Below are 18,214 nucleotides of genomic sequence, written 5' to 3'. Positions count from 1 at the left end.
AGGGAAAAAAAATCAGGAGTGAGGAAAAAGTAAAGAGTGAAAGTTAACAAGAAGAAAGATCTCATCGTTTACTTTTGAGATTGCGAAAAGAGACCGAATGTAAATTGGTACTCTGGTTAGCCTATAATTTAGACGTGTCAAAGGTCATCCACGCTGTCTGAAGCTTGTGTTTTGTACTCTCGAATAATTTATTTACATCTACAAATACAGCAGTTATTTCAGTTGGCGTCATTAGACATTAGACATTATGCATATCTAATTTCTGAATTAAAATACTAAAGATCAAAGCAGATCTGTGACCTCTTCTTCAAGATCACTCGTGGTTTTGTTATTCATCTCGTGGCCAGATGTGACACATGTCAATTAATATTTAACCTTCAGCAGATGAATCACATGTTCTGGCGCCGTGTCAAACCTTTTTATCAGAGAAAACAAGGCGCGCGTCCATCTTATCCATCTGAGTGTAAATGTTGCACACACTGCAGAGGATTGCACTTCTGTGTGTTATCTTCACAAGTGTCTAATGCAATCGTTTTCAGGAATTTGAGGTCCAGCGCGCAACACGAACAACCCCATGACATTAGGGGCCAGTGACGTCAGGTTGGCCCCAGACAGAGTGCGCGAGTGCGAGGATACACCACGGGGGCGCGCACATGCGCACAGGCTCGATCTCATCTTAACATGAGCGCGGGCGCGTCAATATACACACAGAGAGGAGAGCAGCGCTTTGGGTATAGTAGAAGGTGCTCTACAGCGAGAGAAATCCGGGCAGGCGCAGACACCTTCACACTGAGCAGAGAGGGTTTTTTGCGGCGCAGTTTGTGTGGCGGCCGGGATCTTTTAAAACCATGCTGGATTGACTGCAAAGAGGCAACTACAATCAATGGCTTGGCTTTGAAATCGTTGAAAATTTATTGGAAAGGAGTGTGAGATAGAGCGACAGTGAGAGAGGGAGAGAAGCGAGGGAGAGAGCGAGAGAGTGGCGAGAGGGGTGGAAATAAAAATCCTTTCAGCGATGGAGCTTACAATGGAAAACATTGGAAATCTGCACGGTGTATCTCACTCCCATCAAACGAGCGACTTAATGAACTCCCCGCACGCGCGCCAGTCGTCGGCGTCGCATCGGAACTTGGTGTCGCACGGACGGTCAGCCATGGTGTCCAGCATGGCCTCGATATTGGAGGGAGCAGGGGACTACCGCACGGACCACGCTTTGTCTGGCCCCCTGCATCCGGCCATGACCATGTCGTGCGACTCCGGGATGAGCCTGAGCAGCACCTACACCACGCTGACGCCACTGCAGCACCTGCCCCCCATATCCACCGTGTCGGAGAAATTTCACCATCCACACCCACATGCTCACCATCATCCGGCGCACCAGCGACTCGCAGCTGGAAACGTCAGCGGCAGCTTCACCCTGATGAGGGACGACCGGAGCCTCGCCTCCATGAGCAACCTCTATGGCCACTATCCCAAAGACATGTCCGGCATGGGGCAGCCTCTGTCCCCTCTGTCCAACGGTCTTGGGTCTTTGCACAGCTCCCAGCAGACTCTCAGCGCCTACGGTCCCGGAGCTCACCTCTCCAACGACAAGATGATCTCCTCGGGGGGCTTCGAGTCCCACGCAGCCATGCTGTCCCGGGGCGAGGAGCACCTGGCGCGGGGTCTCGGGGGCCACGGGGCCGGGCTCATGACATCCTTGAACGGCATACACCATCACAGCCATCCGCACTCTCAGGCAAACGGGTCCATGCTGTCGGAGCGGGACAGGCAGACGGTGGTGGGAGGCGGGCTGGGAGGTGGGTCAGGGCAGGTGGAGGAGATAAACACCAAGGAGGTGGCACAGCGAATAACGGCGGAGCTCAAGCGCTACAGCATCCCCCAGGCCATCTTTGCTCAGAGGATCTTGTGCCGGTCCCAGGGAACTCTGTCTGACCTGCTGCGGAATCCTAAACCGTGGAGTAAACTCAAGTCCGGTCGGGAGACGTTCAGGAGGATGTGGAAGTGGCTCCAGGAGCCCGAGTTCCAGCGGATGTCGGCGCTCAGGCTTGCAGGTGAGTGAGGAGACAGCTCCCAACCTGAGTGATGTGGAGGGATCAATTTGAAGTCAATGTGGCGAGACTGTCAATAGCTGCTCAAACAGACATTACTAGAAGTTATTAGTCGATTGTATCGAGTAAAACTTCATCATGACAGTTGGGTGTTAAATGTTGGGGTAATCTATATTTTGATTGATGCTATGATCCATTATAGTATAAACAGACGCCTTGCAACACTGGAGGTGTTATAAACAAAAGAGAGGACGCATCTCAAAGTAGCGAAGGTGCAAACTGCACAGATGTTTGTTTTTACGCACATGCAGCGGTTTTACGCACGGATACAGCATGGATACACACTCCCTTCTCACTCTGTCTCACCCTCTGCCACTCTCACACACAAACAAAACACACAGAAAGGGGCCAAACAAAGGAAATCAAAACTTGATTACATCTTGCAGATATTACTTAAAATGGCAAACCAAATCTACACATTGCAACTCAAATTCTTGTTTTATGTTGGACTGATTTGTCACAAACAAACTTCTGTCACTCCCTCTGTCAAATAAGCGCGTCGTCGCAAACAAGGATCGTCTGAGGCCTGGCCAAAGAGTCGGGGGAGCATGACCTCCTATGGATCAATATTTCAGGTCCAGGCGTCCCCTTTCAGAGTAGCACACTGATAAATGATCGATTTGAATCTGAAAGACAGACACACAAACAGATGCGTCTTTCTCTGGCCTGTGTTGCACTCTGGGATATCTTGTCTCTTAAGTTGGCAGCCTGTCTGATACTAAAAAATATGATTTGTTTGTGAGATTACTGGGATATGATCACACAAAAGAGTGGACATCCCGTACTTCAGCAGAAGACATATACTGTCTCTGCACCGGTTTATCTCTTTCATCCATCGTTTGGATTTTTATTGCGCAAAGATTATCACTAAACGCTGTGATTTGAAACCACATCCCCGCCCCCCTCTTTAAACCCTTTAACACTTTCCACCCGATTAACAGGACGTAAATGAAACCGAGAGACGTCGCAGTGGGGTTAAAACAGAGTTGTGAGCGAGAGGTCCCCCTCTCATTGATGTTTGTGTAAAGGCCCTGTTTAGACGTGCTGCGCTTCCAAACGTCAATCAGCTCTTTCTGTGTCGTATTTCAGCGAACAGTTCAATTAAGCAGATATAGTGGCATATTTTAGTTCCAGTCAATGCCCTATTGAAAAGCACTTAATGGCATGTAAATTGTTCCTTTGCGCATTTAGTGGGGTTCTGGTAAATAAAGATTTAAACACTCCACAATTGTCTCTTTAAGTGCCACTGCTGTTAAAGCTAATTGGGCTGTGGGGTTTTATATCTTCCACACCCGGCATCAGGATAAAACCCCCCCAATTCAATTGACATGTTGGAGTGGCACAGTCCTGTGCACACCTACTGCATATTTTAATGTGGCCTGGCCCAGGGCAGCCTATAGGTGAACGTGCGTGCGTACGTGCGTGCGTATTTGGTTGTAGAATGGAAATTAGGGCTGCACTCTTATCCTAATAGGATCTAGTAGTGGTAGATTTTATCAATTATTCTTTTCAAGAATGTATTTTATTACATTTCCAATATAAAGTATGTTCAGTTTTTATATTAAATCAGCAGATTATTTAGGGGCCTTTTGTCCATTTTGCATTAACCTGCAGCCACAATAGGTCTCAAAGAAAATAAGCCAGTTGGGCAAAATGACAAATGACTTGTATGTAAATGCACCGAGCAACATTTTACTTATTGCATTTAAAATCACCATTATCCTCGGTGCGCATGTGGGCTGGGAGTGGGAGTTGAAGGGGGGTTGTGATGCTGAAAGTGAGGCTGGGCCATACTCGCTCGGCCACATCAATCAATAAATTCAAATTACTATTCCAAATTCATCACAGTCACACAAATCAATGCAGCTGCCCTGCTTAGCTAATGTGAAAATGCCAGTGTCTGCACACACACATGACAATCCAGCCCTGAAACGAAAAGCAGAGCAGAGATATAGGCCTGTTTGTTGGGGGGGAATGTGTGCCCTTCACGCTCAACATCTCCCGATGCGACGAGGGCAAAGACCCACAGGCACCTATTGTGTTCTTCATTTGCAGAGCCATAACACACAGGTCCGGTGAAAAGCCTTAACTTTTGGATGTCTTTTATTTTCTTAAAGCAAATGTTTTCGTCCAATACTGTATAAATAAATACTTCATTGTAAACCTGCACGAATAAGAAATACGCGGGCAAAGTGAGGGTTTGGGGGGCATTTAAAGATCGCATTAACGATGAAAACAATTCGTCTTTGCATCTGTGTTGAATTCCACACTCCATCTCAATGTATTTGGTCGGGTCAATACAGCCCTGATCGATAAGGATAGCCAGTGCATCTATCAATTATCCCGCCTCAGCACTCTCTCCCATTGGTCTCTCCCCGGAGCAGAGGGGGGAGGCGGGAGCCGGAAAAAAAAGGAGGGGAAAGAGGACAGCTGTTAAAAAAACGCTATTGCACACCTTTTTTTTCTTTGCTGTAATCATGTTCTGTTTGTTGTGTGTAATGCACTCACTCGTTTGTCCTGTGGGTTTTGGGTTATATCGTCATTTTGGTAGCATTCACGCCACTTAAAATATTCAATTATATCACCAAAAATCTGATTTATTCCCCCAAAAAGACCATTCCTATTCCTAGTTTTGGTACCAGATATGCTGCTTCCATATGACAGTGATGAGGTGCATACCAGGGTCCCTCTCCCCTCGAAAAAAACGAAGCCCAGTTGGTTTATTACCATTTGAATGGCCGGAGCACGTGCCAGGGTGTGCAGGTCAAGACCCACGGGCCACGGAGGAAAACCATTGTTGAGAATGAGGGTGGGAGGCCTCTATTCATGTTTCAATGGACTACACGCAGTTTACACGGGCCTAATCCTGGAGCAATCCACATCCACCACCACAACCTCCCCCAACCCCGTCACACTGCCCTTTCCCCTGCGCGCGTGCACCACTGCAATACATTCCGTTTGGTTGGAAAACATATTTTTCTTTGAGGTTAGCAGTTGCCTTACGCAGCTTGCTTTGTTCGGGGGTCAGTTTTGCAATTGACTGTAGGCCAGGGGCCCAATACATGTTTCTGGGATATTAGGACGTTTCTAGGATTTCTGAGCATTTCTATGATTTTAGGACGTTTGTAGGATTTTAAGACATTTTGTAGGATTTTAGAACATTGAAAGTATTTAGAACGTTAGGATTAGAGGACATGTCTAGCACTTTAGGACGTTTGTAGGATTTTAGGACATTTTGAAGGATTATAGAACATTTCTATGATTTTAGGACGTTTTGTAGGATTTTAGGACATTTTGTAGGATTTTAGAACATTGCAAGTGTTTAGGACGTTTCTAGGATTAGAGGACATTTCTAGCACTTTAGGACGTTTCTTGGATTTTTTGACATTTCTGGGATTTTATGACGTTTCTGTGATGTTAGGACATTTCTAGGATTTTAGGACGTTTCTATGATTTTAGAAGATATTTAGGATTATAGGACATTTCTAGGATTTTAGGACGTTTCTGGGATTTTAGGACATTTCTGGGATTTTACAACATTTCTATGATGTTAGGACATTTCAAGACTTTTAAGACGTTTCTAGGATTTTAGGACGTTTCTATGATTTAAGGTCGTTTCTGGGATTTTCTTTGATGTTTCTGTGATGTTAGGACATTTCTAGGACTTTTGGATGCTTCTAGAATTTAGGATGTTTCAGGGATTTTCCGATGTTTCTGGGATGTTTTGATGTTTCTATGTGATTTGGGATTTTAAGACATTAGTTTAGCTAGGACCTATGTCAGGGGTGCAGGGGATCCTCCAATGTCATTTTTTTGAAAAACAAGCTCTATTTTGATGCTGTTTTATGCTCTCTGGTACCTTATGTATACTAAAAGTATAAAACCAATTTCCAGTGTGAATCATTTTATTTTTTTAATGTGAATTCAAAAATGATCTGTTATTTTAGAAGAAAAGGGAGCATGGTGTATTCCTTTTCTGCACAATAAGGCGATTAATCTAGGTATGCTACCTGAAAAAGGTTACGAACTCCTTTTTAAAAAATGTTCCCTCATTATTTGGTATGGGGAGAAAACAGTTTTCAGGTTAGTTCTCTAATGCGCTGTCCAGGGTGCTGAAATGAACCGCCATCCACAATGAACTGCAGGATCTCCTCTCTGTTTTGAGGACAGTTCAAGGTGGTGAACTGGAGTTTTAACCAATACATAGTTAATAGCGCTCTTGTAGGCCCTAAACACCATTATTTCATCCAACAGCTTCCACCCATCGATCAATATTACAATCCACAATCGCGTCAATCACACCACCCTGCACCCTACTTTCCAGTCCTGCACAAAGCCATTTAAATCTCATCTCTTGCCTCTGTTTTTGCAGAATACAAACCAGAAGTCATATTTTGGGGGGTCTGATTCTCACGAAAATATCCAAAAGCAATAATAAAAATAGTCAGGAGTGCATGGTGCTTCCCTTTTTTGGTCACTTAAGCCGGGATAATGGGTTTAATTGGATAGGGCATTAAGATGTGATTGATGCGGGTTAATCTAAAACAGGATTCTTTTTTTCATGAAGAGATGGCTTGATGTTAGCCCGCGAAATGATCGATTGGTACTTTAATAATTGATGTGTGAGGGGAAGATGGGGGGGGATAAACAGTGCAGCTGCGGTTTTCAGAGCCTCGTTCGTTAAGCACAGCAACGTGTGCTGTAAGTACTGAGACACGCATGTACAAGCATCGCCTTTGAAATCCTGCGGTGGGAGAGCAACAGTCATTTTCTTGAGGCTATACCTCGAGGCTATTTTGTTTAAATCGCGGGTTCAGTGTAGCTCCTACCACATGAAATGACATCTCACGCCTTGCATCATTATCTGTGCAGCCTGGCGATGAGGAGGCTGGGCTGCATGTGGTGGAGGGGAAAGTCAATTCAACTTTAAATTTGCATACATTTTCATGTAGTGGGCTTATATGAATATGCATATTTTGGATGCAACGTGGGAAGTTATACAGGAAAAGGGGGAAACACCTACACAAGCACCGTGATTGATTGTATTTCTTCTGATTCACCACTGCAGGACAATATCATAGCAGCAACTACAGCCTGCATACGTGTCACCTCCCCGTTTCTTCTCTCCTGTGTGTATGTGATCGGGATGTAGAGTGCGTCTGCGCCACATTGTTAAGGCCGATCTGGCGAGCCCTGAATCTGTATCGATTTCCATTCCCCGGCCTCTGCTTTCCATCTCTGGAGCTGCGCCATGCAGCCATGCAACCCCCCCTCCATCTCCACCATGCAACACCATTTCTCCCATTAACAGCTCACCCTTCAAAACACACAACAGAATGACTAATAAACTCTCACGCTGGATTGTTGCACACCTCGCACCATGGCCCTGCTCGGTCAAAATAGTCAAATGCTGACTTTTTAAGAAATTGGAGAGCTTTAGCAGCTTCGCTCCAATTCTGTGATGGAGACGGATTAGCAGCACGAGACGACTCAAAGTTCACAGTTGTGTAACCTCTGTGCGCTCATTATACATCCCACCCACACTGCTCTGACCAAGTCGACCTTCTTATTCAAAATAATGCAATTTTAATAGAAATCAGATTAGCCACACATGCAGGAGTCTGCACTGTCTCCCACATCTTCACCCATTCCTCTTTTTTAGACAACACACACACTCTCTCTCTCTCTCTCTCTCTCTCTCACACACACACACACACACACACACACACACACACACACACACACACACACACACACACACACACACACACTCACGCACACACACTCACGCACTGTTCCAATTCACACGGGGGGCGTGCTTAGCAATTATAAATGCAGCAGAGGTCTGGACTCTGTACAGTCTCGAATACCGTCTCTTCTATTTTAGATGATCAATTCCTACGCTACTCCGTCGCCCCCTCGCCAAACCGGATCGATAGGAGAGAATGACCTTTAAATCAAATTGCTGGCAGAGTCGACTGAATGCACGCGGCTAGCATCAAAGGGTTAATGGCACCGCGTGCATCCCCCCTTTCTTTCCTAGGCAACAACCCCCCATAAGAATAATAACAACAAAGGGCCCAAACCTAAAAGATAATCATAATTAAATCTTATTATTCGTCCTTGGCGCTTTGGAGTCAAACGTAAGGTGAACGCGGTGCTGGTCTCTCTCTCTCTCCCTCACTCTCTCTCTCTCTGTGTGTGTGTGTGTGTGTGTGTGTGTGTGTGTGTGTGTGAAGAAACAAATCATACGGTGGCTTTTGACCCGCCACAATCTGCAAAGGTTTACACAAGAGCTGAAGCGGTTCCAAAGAGCAGGCTGTTGAGCAATTAAAATGTTGACCAGAGTACATCAGCATTGTGCAGATGGAGCTCAGCGCGCTGTTATGTAACGCTGGGATGCCCCAAAAACTGGGTCTGTGCGTCCTGCGCATCCTCACGCATGCTGTCTTTTGTGCAATTCCTACAACGATTTAGATTCTTTTTGATAATCCGACAGTTTAAAAAAGTGTTAACACTTCGTTTTGAGGTATATTTTCCATCACATAACTTGTTTCTCCAACCTGATGATTCCCTCAGATTTTATTCCGAGATATCAGAGGATGTCTGCTGATGTAACCTGTCATGACGCTGCAAACACAGAGTGAGGAGTCTTGTAGAAATTACGGATTACTTTTTGGGGGGGTTAAAGTGGTTTTAAATCTGTGTCCAGCGCGCTGAAGCAGCAGTGAGGAAGCAGCAGTGAGGTAGAAGCGGTGTGTCCGCACACTGGCTGCTTATCTGACGCCCTGACAGGCCATCGGTTATTAAAGGCCCGATAATGGCTTGTTTAATGCGCAGCTTAAGAACACAAGGCAAGGACATTGTCCACGCAATTAAAAGGAAGTGAAGGCACATATCCAATTGCGCACGGCGAGGTTTCTAAAACAGAAAGACGTAATTTAATCTCCTGTTAGGTGTTACAATATGATTTCTGTATGTGGAGGTATGTTGTTGTTTTTTTTTTTTTTTACAGCAGTAGTTTGAGGCAAAAAAAAAGAATACATGTTTTTTTTTCTTATATCAGATAAAATCTGAAATATTTAAAGTCCTTGAAGGGAAAATAAAATTTTGAGAGCCAATGCGCGAATAAATGTTTTCCCAATGCAGTCTGTAAATCTGTAGTTTAGTCTGTCTTTTTTTTGGATTTAATGTTTCATGTCCGCCTGAGTTGTGTAAAAATAAAACAGCAGGTAAAGACAAAAAAGTTAAAATTCACCCTGTGTCTCCACCTCGCCGGGCCTTTTTGAAACGCGAGCCTGCAGATGGTTTATAGGGAACCTCTGTAAGTCTGTCTGCAGGGTCGATCACAACAAAACCGCAAACACACACACATACATGCGCACGCGCTCATACACACACACGCACACATACACACACGCGCGCGCGAGCGCACACACACACACAGACAGACACACACACACACACACACACACACACACACACACACACAGCTGATCGTACCCACAGATGCAACCCGAAACTCCGGTTGGGCAACCCCACACAGATCAACAAAGGAACAAAACGACTGTGAAATCAATTGATGAATGAATCGATGACAGCGCGCATAGCCTTTATATTACATGTTATTAAATATAACGAACAGGCTGCGGGTTATTCTGAAATTAATAATTTGTTTAATTTGTTGCTTTACTGAGCCGATATTAAAACGCTGACTTTTGCCTCTTCAGTTAGTTTTCCAGGGTTTCTGTAGTGTGTGTGTGTGTGTGTCTGTTTTGATTGCAATATATTTATTTTTGACAGACCAAAATAACTAATTATTATAGATGCACAGACTGCAGTCCAACATAAATTCTAACACTATAATTAATTACATTATTTCCACCCCTTTTAAAAAAAAATTCACAATTTTATTTTTACAATTGTATTTTGTTTTATTTATTTATTTGGATCCCCATATGCACCACCTAAAGCATTGGCCATTCTTCTCGTTCGTTTGTTAATTTGCATCTCTTTCCATTAGTGGTCGAAAACACAAAAATGATTATCAATTAATAATGAAAAATGAAATAAAATATAAATATATTTGGGACTATTCTGAACTAAATAAATTAACAGTCTGAGGAATTAGACAATTTTCTACCAATTTGATTTGCAATAGGCGACAAAAAAAGCTAGGGAAAATTAATACTTTACTGAACCCTAAATAAAATTAAACCCTAAACAGACCAACGTTCTACAGAATAATAAGAGCTAAAAACATATTTTATTTATTTCAATTTAATATGCTTTGTTTGGCATAAGGAAAATAGACCATAGAAATGCAATTTGGTCACCGCAATTAGAGCTGGTGTAGAAGTATTTGTTGACTCTCTTTTCACATGATTGAGTGAGAACTGTATTAAATTTGAATCTGGAAAATTCCTGCATATTGAAAACCTGTCCGTCTCCCCGTGGAGAGTAAACAGTATCATCTGACTGCAGATCAGTTCGCTGATTCTTCTGTGACAAAATAAGAAACGAACAGATGGGTGGCAGCTGACATTTGGAATATATGGAAGTTTTCTGTGCACCCCGACATCAGTAGTGGTGATATAGAAGGAGGCGAGTTTTAAACTGAAGAAGCTGAAATAGGTAATAATGGAAACGCATCCTCACATAATGATTAAAATAAATAAATTAGTTCAGGCTCTTTTTAATTTTCTCCCTCACATCTGTTTTCTGTGTTAGACTACAAACGAGCTTCTGACAGATTTACGCAGCTTTAAAGAGTGTGTAAAGTCTATTCTGCAAATGAAAAGGAGTATGGAGCACACGGATTCACATCCGCATGAACTCCAAAACGGGGTGTATTGACTGGCCACAGAGCCTCTCCACCACAGCCAAAAGAGACCCACAGAGGCGGTTATTTGTTTAAATGTTAATGAATTTAATAAACTGTTTATGGGGTGAATGGAATTTCAAAGCGGCTAAATGGTTTATTTGTTGACTACTTTTTAAAAGTAACACGAATCCATTTATTTTATTTTATTTTTTTTAAACAGTGTCCAAGATTTCAGTCAGCACGATCAGGATTCAGTTGGAGTATAATTTATCTAAATCCCTCAAAGTGAAGAAGCTCCTAATAAATTTATACATTACGTGAAAACACACACAGCGGGCCCACACCTGTTGTCTGTGGGAAATGAAACCGTAGGCACTGCCTGTCTCTACAAAAAATAAAGCATCATGATCATTACCGCTATCACGCATAACTGGTCAAAGCAATTATGAACGAAATCAATGATAATCGCAGATAAGAGTATCACTCCAACAATGGAGCCACTCACACAAATAAATGGCACACTGCGGACCAAGGCTGCTATTAAACTGGCAAAAAAAAAAAAAAATATATATATATATAATAATGCATGTTAAAATTCAGTCATACGGTTTCTCTCAATCATGCGCTTAAATGGCTGAGTGCGTTTAATTATCTAAAAACTCATAAAGAGCGTGATCATCACAGGCTGCAGCCTTTACTGATTATTGAATTTTTTTAAGCACTATGCAATTTCTTAGGTTTACCACTGGGTTGCTAATAACGCGCCGGTGTGAAAACAACTGAATAAAAGGATATTTCTCAGGTGCATTTTTGTGCATCTCAAACAGACTGAGAACATTATTTCTATATTATATATATATATATATATATATATATATATATATATATATATATATATACAAAGTCCAGTGACAGAAGAGCAAACGTAAATGTTGCAGGCGGGCAGCTGACACACTGAGTTGGGATGTGGGCGAAGGTGTAACTGAGTTCAGGTTGAGTGTTATTGAAGTGCTGGAGAAGAAATGCCTCGCAGCTGAGTCGCTGGAGAACGCAAACAAACAAATTGTGTCGCTTTATCAGTATATTAACACCAATTCTCACTCATTACATTAAGGGGTATCGAGCTGGAAGTGTTTGGGCCTGGCGAGAGAAAGAGAGTGAGGGAGAGAGAGAGAGCTTGGCATTGCCCTGCAGCACAGAATAAAATAAATGCCACAGTATACAGAGAGAGAGAGGCCGCGCGGATATACATCAATCTTTAAGGCAACGGCCCATGCGAAACAACAGAGACGTTACTTAATAAATAGACTGAAACATCAAATTGCCCAATCATGCTTCTTACAATCTGGAGAGGAGTGCAACTACAAGCAAACTGGCCCTGCATGGATTAATAGTGATGACTGTGTGTGTGTGTGTGTGTGTGTGTGTGTGTGTGTGTGTGTGTGTGTGTGTAAATGCGCCGAACCGTAACCGGTAAACGTGTTTATTGGTAAATTAATTAAATCGGCAGACCTGGCGCGCTTTGCGGGATCTGTTGCAGCAGGAGGTTTGGAAATTAGAGAATAATCTGAGATGCAGATGTGTAAATAACCACGCTTTCATAAAACACTATAGGCATAATATTAGGCCGTTTGACTTTCTCATTATGAGCAGGAAGGGCAGCGGTGATCAATAAATGATTAATGCTCAAGATGGACTCACATCTGCAGGGACAGAGGAGGCCTGAGACAGCTGTGAGCGCGCGCTCAACACATGCAGCAGAACAGGTGATGATGATCATTTACTCATCTTCCTCTCCAAACATTTTTTTTTTAAAGTCTGCAAAGAAAGCTGGATCATGATGCTTGCTTCCTTCCTTCCTTCCTGGTGTGTTTTGCGCGTCTCCACCCCTTCATGAATCTCCTCTCCGGGCCCACAACTCCCCCCTCCTCCTCCTCCGAGGCATAATTAATTGGACGAACTGAATTTCACACACGAATTATTCACGAATCTATCGATCGATATTGAACACCCAGGGCCTTTCTCTTAACCTCGCTTGGTTTGTCGTGAAGCAAAGAATATTAATGTCATCAGTGGAAAAGAAATGGGCCTAAGTTATACTCGTTTTCATCCGAGCAGAAAAAAAGAAGAAAAAATATCACTCATTTAGGAATTTCGTAGTTTTAAGAGAAAAGACTGGAGGCCGGTGAATTGACATTAATGGGATAAACTTCTGCTTCATGGGATGTAAATGATAAAGTTAAAAAAAAAAAAAAACATGCACAAAAAAATGAAATCCAGGATGGACATGTCTTTGTATATTTATTAATCAGTCTTTGTATGTTTGTGTAAGTAGGTCAGCTCCTCAGCTCATAAAGCGCGTAACAGAAATCACATTTCTCTCTGCCCGTGTATCAGCGGGGTGTACACCTCAGAAAACACTCAACACCTAACAGGGATTTCTGCTCTTGTCCGGTTGCTCTTTGTGCATGAGTTTATGTCCGTCTCTCTGCTCGGTGCCTACTGTAGCTCTAAAAGCTGCAATGATCGATTTTTTTTTCTTTTCTACGCCGAGCTTGGTTCAGTAATCAGGGCCCCCTTCCTCACCGATCGATCGATATTGATTACTAAATCCAGCGCCTGTAGCAAAGGCAGCGCACTATGGCGCCCCGTGCAGTCGGGGCCACGGTGAGAGCGACACCTGCCGACCGGAGCGGCACAAAGCACGCGGTCGATGAGGTGGGCAGGACGTGACTCGCCGGTGGAGAGAGAAGCTGGGACTGTCTGAGCGTGTTGTGGAGGCACATTAACACCCCTCCCCATGCCTGTGCTTCTTGCGCAAAAAAGATTTTTTTTTTTGTCTCTTTAATCTTAACCGTGGGGGATTTAAAGAGAATAAAGTCCTACATACTGTAATTACAAATACTCTGAGTTTGCAAAGCATTTGCCCCACAGGTTTGTGGTCAGCTTAAAAACAATCCATGGATAGATTTAGCAAGAATCCCCTTTCTGTAACTACATAGATCCATGTTGATTTTACAGCTTGAAAATACACATAGTGACATGGAGACAATTTATAGCTAATAAAATGTTCTGAGCAGAAAGAAATAACTAAAATAAGCCCAAAATATTGCTACTTTGAAAGACAATTTGATTGAATTTTCTCACAAGAAAAAGGCGTATATATGCACAAAATAGATGAAAAAAACATCTCAAGTCAAACACTTCACATTTCCAGTATATGGCCAAGTGTGTGTGTGTGTGTGTGTGTGTGTGTGTGTTTACCTGTGCAAGGTCACACATCTGGACACAGAAAGAAAAAGGTCACGCACTGGAGGGAAGTGAAGGTATTGAGGCCAACAGGAAGCTGCATAAAATAAATGGAAAGTCAGCTGGGACATGAATATTGAGGTGGTAATAAATCTATATTGATAATAATATTAACTGCATTGCTCCAGAGGAAGTTATTCCAAAAGCAAATTTCAATATAAAAAATGCTGTTGCATAAGTTAATGCATACTAATACACATTTGTATTAAATACTACATTTTAATTGTAGATGTTAGTGACAGAGAAGTAATGTGTAAAAATTGTATCAACAAAAACAAAACAAAAAATTGCAAAATATGTTAAATATTTAGTTTACGCCTTTTACAATAATCACCTGTGTTCACTGAGGTCTGGTGACTGTGGGGGTAAAGCAGTGCGCGTCAGCACTACTTGCTGCTCCTCCCTCGTCTTCAAACACACTTCACTGCATGTTCAGGCTCATTGTCCTGCTGGGAAACGAATCCTCTTCCACACGAGTTAAAAGCCAGAGGGGATGGCATGTCTTTGCTGAGTAGAACTGGTAGCTTCTCCTCGAGTCAGTGGGGAGCTGATGCAGTGTAAGTCCCTACATGGGGAACAAGCCAAGCATCCTCATGTTTGCATTACTTAAATCAGGTTTGCAACATAAACAAGAATTTATTCAGGTCTGAAATTTAGGTATTATCTGATAATGATAAATATAAATAAAAAGCTGCACAGTCAGCCATCATTTGACTAACTGAAGCAAGTGTTTGTTGTTCAGCTGGTTTTGTTTCTTAGATGAAAATGTTTTGTTGTCATAAAGATGCCATATAGTTTTGCTTTGGAATATTACAAACCTTAAATTAAACTGCGGTTTGGTGTGGATGGATTTTCACCAATAAGGAAAACAATTCAACGTCAAGACGCTTTAATTTCTGGTTTAATTAGATCTCTTCTGACACTGGCAGGGTTAACTGGAAAACATGATTAAACATTTATCAATAATAAAACGCAATAACGTATCAACGGCTGCATTGTATCATATATTAATAACTGCATCATCGAGCCAGCGTCCGGTTTATAGATCATCAAAACAATTCACACACTATGTATATATATATGAGGAGCGTACATGTTAGTTGGATGTTTGGCGTTAACAATTTGAGAAAATATTACTAAGCCTTGACGAATGTAACATGGCAGATAGCGTTTTTAAAATGTTTATGCGTATCTGTCAAAATTGATGTATACTTGAATTAGAGGAATGAACTGAGTGAACTGATGAGTCCAGGGACATAACTTTAGTTTAAGAAGTGGGTGTGACACAATAAGTGTCTAAAAATTGCAATAATAATAATAATAAATGTTGAAAATGTATTTATAGAGTGCTTTTCATGGTACTCAAAGAAACTTAACATATGTTAAAAGATCATAAAAGGGGGATACAATAAAAATATGTTACACACAACATTATTCACATGACATCATATAATTTCCTGGAAAACATTTGTGGGACTACGGAGACAAAAACGAAATTTGGGAAATGATCAATTTGGTCATCATGCAAAGTTTTGACAGAGGTGGAAATTACGCCTCGTTCAGGAAGAATCTATTTTTCAATGAATCCATCTTTTGCTAAACTTTCTAAAATGCTGGATATTATCTTGCATGTATCTTTGTGTTGTTTTTGAATGTTTGGGGATAGAAGTGCTTGTTATTTTAATTTAACAAAAACAGAAGCAAGAAATTCTAATTGCGGTGAAAGCAGGCCTTTTTAGTTAAAAAAAAATCCTTAATGTAACTTTAATGTGACTCCTCACTGCTTTAATGGTTTTTCCTGTTCGTCCTGACCTACTGAAACTTAACTCACGGAGACAATGTGAATACATCAGCTAAAATCAAAATGAAAAAATGACATCATCCTCCTCTTCGTCGTCGTCACGACTGCCCTTAATCTCATAATAAATCAAATATATATTTGATGATATACATACTGTACATACAAGCATGCATTTAGATAAATTTGTATGTGGCGTATTAGCGTGTGTGTGTATGATGTATATATAGCTGCAGTGTTGATGTGAAATATGAATATGATGGATGGGCTCGTGTGCAGGTTAGACATCTGTAGTAAACAGATTGGACTGCAATGGCTGATCAATGGGCTCTGTTCCACTGTAATTAGACACACAGCGCCACTGCTTGGCTCCAGCCACTTCAGCATAATCACAACCTCCTCCCACAAACACACACTCCTGCACACACACGTAGAACATGAGAGAGAGAGAGAGAGAGAGAGAGAGAGAAAAAAAAACTGTCCTTAAATGCATCAAGACGCGCGCACACACACACAGCGTGAGAGTGAGACATTATTGAAGTATGAAAGTATCAGACAATACCGACGGCAGCAGGTGGAGACCCCACAGGGATGGCATCTTTCTCTCTCTCCAATTTGCTCTCGTTTTATTGAGACAGTAGGGAAGCTGAGAGGGACACACAGTCCGTTCTGGCAGGATTCGATCCTAAGCCAGCAGGGGAACATGTGGCTGCAGAGGTGGTGCCATAACCTTCCACACACACACACACACACACACACACACACACACACACGAAACTCCTCCTACATCATCTCTGGGCGCCGTTTCTGCCTTTTTACCCCGCACCTGTCTGCTGCCTTCCACCCGTCTCCTACGAATACTTTGAGTTACAACACACTTACCCACAATACAACATTCTATTAACTATTAATTTCTGTGTTCGCTGCCTACAACCCCACCACCCCCCTCCCAAACGTGAAAGAGTACACTCGGTGTGTTTTCTTTTGAAAATTGCTCGGTGTATGGGAAGGGGCTCGTAGCAGCCGGTGCATGCACCTCTCGAGTGTTTGTGTTTGGGGATGGTGGGGGGGGGCGGGCGGGTTATAAATACCCTCTCAGAGCTCAATAGAGTGGGCTCCAGTGGGCTCTGTTTGAAGTAGCAGACTGTAGACCTGCTGGGGGGGATTCTGACCTCAGTCCCTACAGAGAACCCCCCAATTCCTACAGCAAAGTCGGTCAATATCTCTCTTTCTCCTTCACTCGCCGCCCCTCCCTCCCTCTTCTCGGCTCCTCTCTTTGGCTCTCATACGCACACACAAATGCACACACTTTGTCTTACTCCTCCACCTTTTTCTGTTCTTTTCTCTCCAACCTTTTCTTTGCCGGCCCCTCCTCTATCTCTCATTTCCACACAAACACACACACAAAATGCTTACTTTTGTGCAACAGTCACTCAGTCCCCCATTGCGACTCAAACTGCATTAATATTGAATCAAACAGCAGTGTCTCCAGCTAGCAGGCAACAGCCAGTCCCACCCCCCTACTCCCCCCTCCTCACCCCATCTTTCTCTCACCGCAGGCTGGCTCCCTGTCTGCACTCTGCAGGATGGAAGGAATATTCCCACTGGGCAGGAGGCATGGATTAGCTTTAAATCAACTTTAATATGGCAATAGAGATGGAGCTGTAGAATCTCTGCTGGTGTATAAACTAGTTTTTATGTGTTTAAGTATTGGCTAATGATACATTTAGTTACTTCCCTCCACCTCCTGTCTTTGCTATCTAATCACCAACGTAATCACTTTTGTATATTTACCTTGCTTTGTGTTTCTTTTCCCCTCTTTGCCTCCCACTCTCATCCCCATCCCTCCCACCGCTGCCATCCACACCAAGCCTGCAAGCGCAAAGAACAGGAGCAACACAAGGACCGCAACACGGCGCCCAAGAAACAGCGTTTGGTCTTCACTGACCTGCAGCGCCGCACACTCATCGCCATCTTCAAGGAGAACAAGCGTCCATCCAAGGAAATGCAGATCACCATCTCCCAACAGCTCGGCCTGGAGCTCAGCACCGTCAGCAACTTCTTTATGAATGCTCGCCGCCGCTGTGTGGACCGCTGGCACGATGACCATGGTGCCAGCCCCGGGCAGCCGGGCACATCCGCCACCACGTTCTCGAAGGCCTGAGAGGAGGA

The 18,214-nt window shown here is 43.0% G+C and overlaps 1 protein-coding gene across 1 annotated transcript; it reads left to right on the top strand.

Annotated features, from left to right (window-relative positions):
* The first annotated feature begins 730 nt into the window (after positions 1–730).
* On the top strand, positions 731–18,206 carry onecut3a (one cut homeobox 3a). The gene is made up of 2 exons (XM_042484047.2): positions 731–2,054; positions 17,914–18,206. Exons 1-2 carry the CDS (start codon positions 1,016–1,018, stop codon positions 18,204–18,206), a joined length of 1,332 nt encoding a protein of 443 aa, XP_042339981.2. The 5' UTR covers positions 731–1,015.
* The last annotated feature ends 8 nt before the right edge of the window (positions 18,207–18,214 follow it).

This window comes from Plectropomus leopardus, chromosome 5 (assembly GCF_026936395.1).
Source record: "Plectropomus leopardus strain MGB_pleo_1.0 chromosome 5, ASM2693639v1, whole genome shotgun sequence".
NCBI classification, from domain to species: domain Eukaryota; kingdom Metazoa; phylum Chordata; class Actinopteri; order Perciformes; family Serranidae; genus Plectropomus; species Plectropomus leopardus.
Note: the sequence above shows the minus strand (reverse complement) of the source record. Positions and strands in the feature narration are given on the sequence as shown.

Excerpts from the sequence above, each read along its gene's own strand:
- onecut3a (XM_042484047.2), top strand. The coding sequence starts at position 1,016 with ATGGAGCTTACAATGGAAAACATTGGAAATCTGCACGGTGTATCTCAC. Across the intron at positions 2,055-17,913 it reads GTCGGCGCTCAGGCTTGCAG|CCTGCAAGCGCAAAGAACAG; the intron begins GTGAGTGAGGAG and ends ATCCACACCAAG.